This window comes from Dreissena polymorpha, chromosome 1 (assembly GCF_020536995.1).
Source record: "Dreissena polymorpha isolate Duluth1 chromosome 1, UMN_Dpol_1.0, whole genome shotgun sequence".
NCBI lineage: Eukaryota > Metazoa > Mollusca > Bivalvia > Myida > Dreissenidae > Dreissena > Dreissena polymorpha.
Window position 1 is genome coordinate 54,493,004 of NC_068355.1, and position 9,439 is coordinate 54,502,442.

Genomic DNA, 9,439 nt, shown 5'->3' on the forward strand with positions numbered 1-9,439 from the left:
ATAAGTGTGATTTTTTCCGATCAATAACTCATCAGCAAATTGACTGATTGGCTTGATACTTCACATGCGCATTGGCCCTGAACAGTAGATGAACACTTTTGAAATTGGGGTCACTAGTTCAAAGCCCTGTTTGGGGGCATATGTCTCCGACCGCGGAATACTTGTTTTTTAAGGTAACCCAGAATTAAATATTCAAATATAAAAATTAAATATATACAGTTGTGAATATAAACTAAACAGCGATACAAAGGATGTTTAATTATTTTCAAAATACAATTTAATAAATCGCACTGCAATACAATTTGCCGACACGTCAAATCAAAAGTGTTTGGTCATACATGTGATGTTGTTGATAATAAATACGTACGTATATATTCTACTGCGTGCAGACGGGACATCGTGTGCGTGATGTAAAACATTTTTGAAAGAAGTATGAATCTACTTATTTCATGCGAAAAAAAGTCGAAGATGCACTATTAAATAATTATGGTTCCGCTACAATTCAATCTAAAGACGCTCGAATTGTCTTGAGTATACATTTGAAACAAATTTCAGCTAGATTTTTTTTCTTCAAATAATGAACTTTACTTCAAGGATGATAATTCGATTTTAGAAAGTAATATAAAACATCAGTTTCAAACCATTGGCTTCGCGCCAGTGTGTTTTGTTGTGATGTTAGTATTTACTTTTTTATTCCTAAAACAAAATAACGAATTATGTTGTAATTGCAGAGATAAGTCTATTATAATATAAATGGGGGGCACCATTCCAATTCAATTAACACTAAACATATGTTGTATTATACACTGAGCAGAATGTTTATTGTAATATGCACATTTCCTATCGACTTTTTAAAGCATTCCTCTAAATAATGTTATTGGCTTAACACGATGCATGGATCCGTGTGCAACACGATTACCGATATTGCCTTAGCAACGTAACGTAACAATTATGGTGCCAATATGGTCATTATTTTAATCAATTTTGGGATATATATTTATTATTCAATCCACAAATAATGTTTATAATCATATACATACGACGAAAAACATTTTAACATACATTAACTTGTATAGTTATGGTAAAATGATCTGTTTTCACCAGCAAAACTTACAATATCGAATTTTGTTGAAACGTTCCTAAACATTTATACCTGTGCATGCCAAAATGTAGACCTGTGCATAAGCAATGACTTCATTTATTTACTCGTGCAATGTTTTTTGCAATGAGAATCTTTTTCGTGGAACTTTGTATTTGTAATCTTCATAAAGTTTACAACAAACTTTAAATGTTATTTATTAATTGTGTGTGTGTGTTATGCTTGGTTTCGGTTAATTTATTTTTTATTAAACAGCTCACAAGATATATTATACAGTCCCCAGACCATGGACGAGTCTCCCTGCGAAGTGTAGAATATGCAATTTTGTTCAAAAGTTTCTGTTCCATTGCTCGTCCAATTTTCTGACTATTGTGTACTTTAAGTACAGCTTTATTAGACAATATTCACAACTTGAAATGTTTTATTGATCTCAATAATCGGATTTTTCCACGCAAACATCATACCTATGGAGAATAAATGTACACCATAAAATAAAAACATAATTTGTATGATATGTTTATTATTTAGACATGGTTGCTTATTTTTATTTGATTTTTGTTAAAATATTGATCCTTTTCTTTTTTCGGGACCTGGTACTTTGTAATTAGATCAAATCGATGAGCATTTGTTTTCGGGATAAAAAACCACAATCCATATCGTTAGTGATTTTTACGAGATTCCCTTGAAACAGTGACGTTAATATATGAGTATGCTATTGCAAATCGCATCGCTTCTCTTTTCAGCAACTGTGGAAGAACACTATCCGATATTGCTGTTGTATATTGTATACATCGGACATGCGCCATATGTAAATCACGATACTCGACGTTTGCGATGATACTATTTGTTGGGCTTGTCATTCAAATCTGACATAATAAAGTAAATTTAGTTTTGATGAAAGTATCGGGTTTTATATATCGTTTCTTTTGAACATAATGATGGTGTACACGGCCAGAATACGGACAATCAGGAACATATGAAATAAAAACATGCCAATCTGCTTCCATTATTCCTATTATACGAGGAACACACTTTAACGCAGACCTATTTTAAGTCGAAATGGTTTGTATTCCAAATAATAGATGGCAGAGAATATCGCCTGTGCAAGCGAAAACATACGGCAGCAAAGTCATCTGTGTCCACTCCATGCTTCTCAAATTATTCTTCAAGTTTGATCGAGTTACGAGTTTATGTTATTTACATTATTCAAAGGCTGTACTTGTGCAATATTTACAGTGAATGTAGAAAATAAGAAGTAGCTTACATCAGCAATATCAAATGTCTTCATCAAGAATGTAATAGTGTTGACTGGTATATGGTAAATATGAAACTATTATTAGCTTAACATTTAGGGATTATTGTTATTTGTCACATGCCCTACCCTGTTTCCCATGTTATCTAACCATTACGAATATTTTTATCTTATCCTGTCACATGCATTTAAATCAGCCCGATAATCAGGTCGCCTAATATCCAAAAATTTATAAGGCTAGATGTATACGTGACCTTGAATATCCTTCAGTCGCTCTCCTGTGACGGACTACTTTTTTCTATTAATAATATACATAATACCTTATTGGGACGCATCATGAATGTTATCGTTATATTATATATCATCCTTTTTCTTCTTTAATATATATTATCGAACCAGCTTTCCGTATTTATCATATTCATGTACTTGATTACGCAATTTATGACGTATCTAGTGTGACGTCATTTCTCAGACCAAAGATACTATCTAGTTTTTCTTAGGATAGGGTATGTAAGTCTCGTCATGTGACCACCGATATTTCACGAGATCTCCAACTTCCGCGTACAAACAAAAAATCAGAATGGCTATATCAATAATGTACTGGTATAACTACGTTGAATCGCATGTTAAATTAAGTCGAAAGAGTGAAGCATCGGTTGAAAGCGACAGGGTATTGAAATTCTTTATGGACGAACTGCGTGTAATCCGTGCCAGCGTCCAGGCTTCGATTAAAAATACATCATATAATGTTACGGTTAGTTATATACATCCGAATTACTATGACAACGTAAAATGTTAATCGTACTCGTAATGGTTTAAACACTTTTTATTTTCTCATTCAGATTTTGTTATATATTTTTCATTAGATTCACCTTGAACCAGAGGACAATGGCGTGATACAATCATCGACATGTCAGTGTCCAATGAGGGAATTCAAATGTCATCATGTGGCTGCTGCCTTACTGTTTGGGTAATGCATAAAATTACATATATTTGTATTGTTTATGTTTTAAACATGCTGTAAATATACTCAGAGAAAATAATTATCTGTTAACTATTCATGATACTTTTTTCAGCTAACAATTACATTTGTAAGTTTTTCATAATAAACACAAATATCCTCACAGGGAATGTAGAAGCAAATGCTTATGTGTTACTATAAGTATTAAGTATGTCTTGTATGTATTAAAGCTTTTAAAAGTTGTTATTAAATTAATTCATGATAGATCTACAGATACAAGAGAGCGAGCAAAACTGACATTAAGTGTTCCTGGATCAAGCGTCCGAAATCCGCACCACCCAAGAAAACTGTGACGATGGCGGAAATGTATCCACCAAATCAGCCTGGATACAGGTAAAGAGCAAAAGAATTTTAAACTGATTAAAAAATGTCATCTCAAAGCTGTTATTTTGAAATAATAAAATTGTGTACTCTATATAATTCTTATTCGAAACATCTTAGATCTATTCATTAACTCATGAGAATAATTGTTTTCATAATTATTTTTTAATGCAATGTACCTTTTTTACTCGTTACTCAGAGCTCTAAACAGATCTGTCTCAGATGATGACAGAACTTTTATTTATAAACAACTTGGACAGTTGGGTCGCTTTACAGGTTCGCATAAGTGGTCCCTGTTAGAATTTTTTGTTCCTGTTATCATGATTTTTTCCTGTTAGCATTTTTGGTTACTGTTGAGCGGTTCCTGTTAGTATGAGTATTTCAGGTATGTGCGTTTGAATATATATGTATATGTTAAGCAATAATTTTCACGTACAAAAATTATGCTGCACAAATAGTGAGATATTACTTATTAAGCTATCTCATTGGCACTTATGTAGTTGTGATAGTATGACTTATACATAATAATTCCAAAAAATCCTTGGTATGTAAAAAATTATCAATACCACATGGTCTTGTTTATTTTTAAAAAATCATGAGCATTATTTTAATGGTCTTTTGCTAATATTTGACCTGTTCTTTTTCATGTTTAAAGACTTCTGAGTGCGTATAACCTGGAAAAAAAGGCACCTGTGCAGTGGGGAGTAACACATGAGCAGGTGTGCATAGCTGAATACTGTAAGGTTGGAGGAGTCGCTGTACGCCCGACAGGCAAGTGAAAAATGTGTTTTTTTATAAGTTTGAATTGATCTTTAGTTGTAATAGAATTTTATAATGTGCTTATTCTGCTGTTAATGCAGTTATGCTTTGTAATAAAATTAATTTTTAAGGTCATATCTTATGTTCTATCATTTTATTACAGGAATTTGGCTGCACGAGTCTGGTGTCTTGGGTGCATCACCAGATGGTTTTGTCGAAGGCGTGTTTAGGGGTTTAGTTCATCAACAACATGGACAAGCAACATTTAGTGCAAACATCATAGAAGTTAAGTGCCTACACTGCCAGAGACATGACTATCCAGGAGGCGTGTTCATCTATCAAGGATTTCTACCTAGGTAAAACTATTATTTCTACATTTTCAATGTTGTAATGCATATTGATATAGTATAAACAATTAAAAAATATGCATCAATTACCCATTTTGCATACAACATGCAATTACATCCATTCCTATAATTAAAATCAGTGTGATGTAAAAGATGGTCTTGCTTTTACAATCCCTTTATGTATATAACACTACTACAGGGATTTCAATAGATTTGTGTAAACCAAATTACCCCATGCTTGACTTTTTCGGGGGTCAAATAAAATAATCAGGGGTCAAAAAATGAAGTTATCTGTTCCTGAATAATTTTTATATAGTCTGTAAATGTTGTTTTGCACATACTAAAATGAAATACTATGCAAACAATAATTGTATAATAAGAAATATATTTTGAAGTTAGTTTCTTTGTTACATTTGTGTCAAAATGATGCTATGCAGATTATTTGCAGGAGTCGAAAAAACATCAATTTCAAAATCAAAATCATAAAAAAGCATGATTGTGCTTCAATTGAAATTCCTGCTACTAGCTGACAATTGCCTTATAACACATGGATGCATACTCATTTCAGATCAATCTTCTGATGGACGGCTTTCCCTCAAGCTAGCCCACAACTACTGGCATCAGATTCAAGGACAGCTACACATAACGGGAACTAATACATGCGATCTTGTTGTTTGGACAAATAAAAGACTTGCAAGTGATCAGCTTTGAAGAAATATGTTAATACATGTACTACCAATTAGTTGGTTATTTATATATTGTTTATATAAAGATAAATAAACCATTTTGTGACAGTACAGATATTCTTTAATTCTACATTTTCAGCAGAATGTTGTTTTTATGTCCCCCACCACTATATTGGGGGACATATTGTTTTTGCCCTGTCTGTTGGTTGGTTGGTTTGTTTGTGCAAACTTTAACATTTGCCATAACTTTTGCAATATTGAAGATATCAACTTCATATTTGACATACATGTGTATCTCATGGAGCTGCACATTTTGAGTGGTGAAAGGTCAAGGTCATACTTCAGGGTCAAATAAATGGGGACATAGTGTTTCACTAAAGTCTTCAAATGACTTCGGCATGGATCCTTTGCATTTGAGTTGGCTTGGAATTCCTACTTTAAGTAAAATTCCTTCAAACAATATTTCATGAAGCACTAGAAATATATGTATTTATAATGTTTGAAACAGTTCCTCTGCTTGTATCGAATCTAACTGCCAAATCTAAGTCCTTACAATTCAGACGTAATTTCATAAGGGTGATTAATAGTTGATCCTCTAGGCTGAAGCAGGCTACAGTCCAGCCAGCATAGTAGTTGAAAGGAGCTAACCTCTTCAGAACACCCACCAGGACTTGGAAGACATCGACAGGAAAAGATGTGTAGAGCAGCATCTGAAATAAAACAGTGTGACATGAACATATTGAGTTGTGAGTGAGCAATGTTTTAACTGTGGTAGGAAATAAAAAGGATTAGAAATGATATACAAATAAAGCTTTTTAATACAATCAACATTACATTTGTACTCCACTGACTTTATTCCATATTTTGTGTAACAAAAAATCATTCGGATTCAGTGATATAATTATTCTATATGTTCCAACTTAAAAAGAAAAGCAATTAGCCACTTATAAGTATACAAGAGATGTGTTCATCTGTGCCGCTTTGAAATATTTTATTTATTTTTTACCTTTGACCTTAAAGGATGACCTTGACCTTGAACTTCCACCACTCAAAATGTGCAGCTTCATAAGATACACATACATGCCAAATATCTAGTTGCTATCTTCAATATTGCAAAAGTTATGGCCAACGTTTAAGTTTTTTTTCGGAAGGACGGACAGACGGACATACTGACTGACGGACAGTTCAACTGCTATATGCATAAAAGTCATTCATATACTTGTGCACAGTATCGAAATGATGGATTGTACCGAATTGCAAATGGAACAACAATTACAAAAAAAGAAACTTGTATTATAACCAGAATGAATGAATGATATATTTTGTTATGTATTTTTTCATTGAGTACATTTTACAAGTATAAAAATAAATACCTTATCATTGTCACCAATAATGTCCTGAACCGACATTTTGGATGGGCGCAATTTCATGCGGCCAAGTTCACCCTCTAGACGGGCTATCTCCCTTTCTAACTCTTGAACTGCAAATAAAAAATAATGAAAACTTTTATTATTAAAATGTTGCTGTATATTGAATGTAAATCAGTGATTTTTACACCCAAGTCCTGCATCCTGTAATCACAAAAACATCTAGGGATGCAAAGTTTTGAATTATGTGAGTCCAAAAAATGCATTGAAATTTCTAAAAAAATAATATCGTTTAATAATTGGACTCATTCTTTCATTTCTGGGGCTCATAGATTTGCCAGTTATTGAGTCCCAGGACTCAGATCAGAAAATTTGTAAAAAAATATCACGTGTCACGAACACTGTATTATGTGAATTTGGAATAAGACATCAAACTGGGAATGGATATCCTTTTAGTGATTTTCTCAAACAAAACTAATTATTTAAGATCTGAATTTATTTTATCAATACTTCAAGCTTAAAAAGCAATTTTCCATGACTTTTTCATTAACAGTGATTGTATTTTTATCATTTTCGCTGTATTTTAAAACTGTGTTCATGCGCGGCATGGACACAGTCTTATTTTATGAGGATTATAATAAAAATTCATAAAAAATCCAGTTTTGATGTAAAATCAATTTAAATGAAGCTATTATATATGCAAGTATCTATTTTAATCATAATTTGTCAAACTAAATAAATACAACATGTAAAACTGTATATTATGCACAGTTGAAAAAACACAATTTATTCCCAAGTTGATGTCTAATTCCAACTTCACATAATATAGTGTTCGTGTGAGTATTAAAGTAAGCATAATTGAAAAATTCTGTAGCATACTAGATTTTGTTGGTAGTTCAGCATCAATGTCATCATAAGCACTGTAGTCATGCGTGTAATAATTATGGTCCTGGGAAATTGTAGTAACATCTACTGGTATGCTTTTTTTCACATCTTCCCTTTCCTTCAACTTCGGCCTTTTGCATCTGTTGTAAGAAAATAATTAATATAGCAAACACTGAAACTGAAGAAACCTTATCAGAAGAGAAATTATTGTTATTATCCACTTCTTTTATAACAGAATACCAACTATAAACATAAAATAGGGATATCTGGGATCAGCACCATTGAATGGTCAATGTGAACCATGATTTAATACTGTTTTTTATGAACATATACTTAGTACATTCTACTACAAATTCTTTACTCAAATTTAAACTGTTAAATGAAAATTTAATTTGCTTATGTTAAAAAACAACAACACAAATATAACATGTTAAAATAAATATTCTACACTTTTTACTATGATTTTTAAAACAAGATATGTGTTTGTCGGAAACACTATGTCCCCTTTTGCGCCGCTTTGAAGCTATATATTTGACCTTTGACCTTGAAGGATGACCTTGACCTTTCACCATTCAAAATGTGCAACTCCATGAGATACACATGCATGCCAAATATCAAGTCGCTATCTTCAATAAAGCAAACGTTCTTGCAAAATGATAAAGTTGGCGCAAACCAACCAACAGACCAACAGACCAACCAACCAACCAACAGACAGGGCAAAAACAATATGTCCCCAACTATAGTGGTGGGGGACATAATAAAAACAGAAAGTTAACTTGACCAATATTTTGTTCCGTATATAATTTTTGTAATTTAACAATATTTTGTTCCAAATATAATTTTAGTAATTTACCTTTTAGGTGTGTTCATTTCTTGGAAATGTAGATCTTTCTTCTGGTAATCAAAAATGGTTGGGCCATTTTCTTTCTTGCCATCTACAAAATGACAACTGCATATCCGGTCATTCCCATTAACATCTCTGTCCGCTCGTCTGGAAATAATTAATTTCGTTTTCATTACGTATGATATTGGTGTAAATAATATCTGCAACATTCCATTTGATATAATCTTTAAACAAATTATACTGTCATAAAATGTGTTTTCTTGTTAATGGATACATGTTATACCAATCAATTCACTAAATAAACTTAGCCGTCTTTTATTCAAAACATATGCTTCAAACTTGATACTTACTCTACAAATATAAATGTTTAATGTATGTAAACAAAAAAGTTGGCGTAAACAATCCAAAACGTATCATATCCGAAAGCGTTAACACTCGTCAAGGGTAAACAAACTGGTTTGTGATTGTGCAAACAAAATCACTATACCTGCATCTATCAACCCATTTCTTCTTCTCCTTTGGGTTTATGGGGAACCTGAACAGACTACAGGTTCCATTGCCCCCAGTCCTGTGCACACAATGAATGGCAAAGCAATACACCATTTCAATGCTATAGCTGATGTACCCGGAAGTTCAAAAGCGAAAGTGAAAGTAAACGAGACTTACATACCCTATTTTAAGGACAACAATTTTGACGTGGTGGTTTTAACAGTATTTTTTAATATTTTAAAAGCATCGATCGAATCATAAACGTATTTCGGATTGCGTGTTTGTCATTCATAATTGTTAACTTCGATAGGAATACAATATAAAATACGACAGGATTACGATTTCGTAAATCGGGTTTGGGTCAGATTG

At 32.5% G+C, this 9,439-nt stretch overlaps 1 protein-coding gene and 1 pseudogene across 1 annotated transcript; one reads left to right on the plus strand and one right to left on the minus strand.

Moving 5' to 3' along the window:
* Positions 1–2,888: 2,888 nt before the first annotated feature.
* Positions 2,889–5,532, plus strand: LOC127833150 (uncharacterized; annotated as a pseudogene).
* Positions 5,343–9,201, minus strand: LOC127833266 (THAP domain-containing protein 2-like). Its single transcript, XM_052358456.1, has 5 exons — positions 9,069–9,201; positions 8,591–8,728; positions 7,732–7,877; positions 6,859–6,965; positions 5,343–6,195 (listed from the first exon to the last, which is right to left on the minus strand). Exons 1-5 carry the CDS (start codon positions 9,182–9,184, stop codon positions 5,950–5,952), a joined length of 753 nt encoding a protein of 250 aa, XP_052214416.1. The 5' UTR covers positions 9,185–9,201; the 3' UTR covers positions 5,343–5,949.
* Between the last annotated feature and the right edge of the window lie 238 nt (positions 9,202–9,439).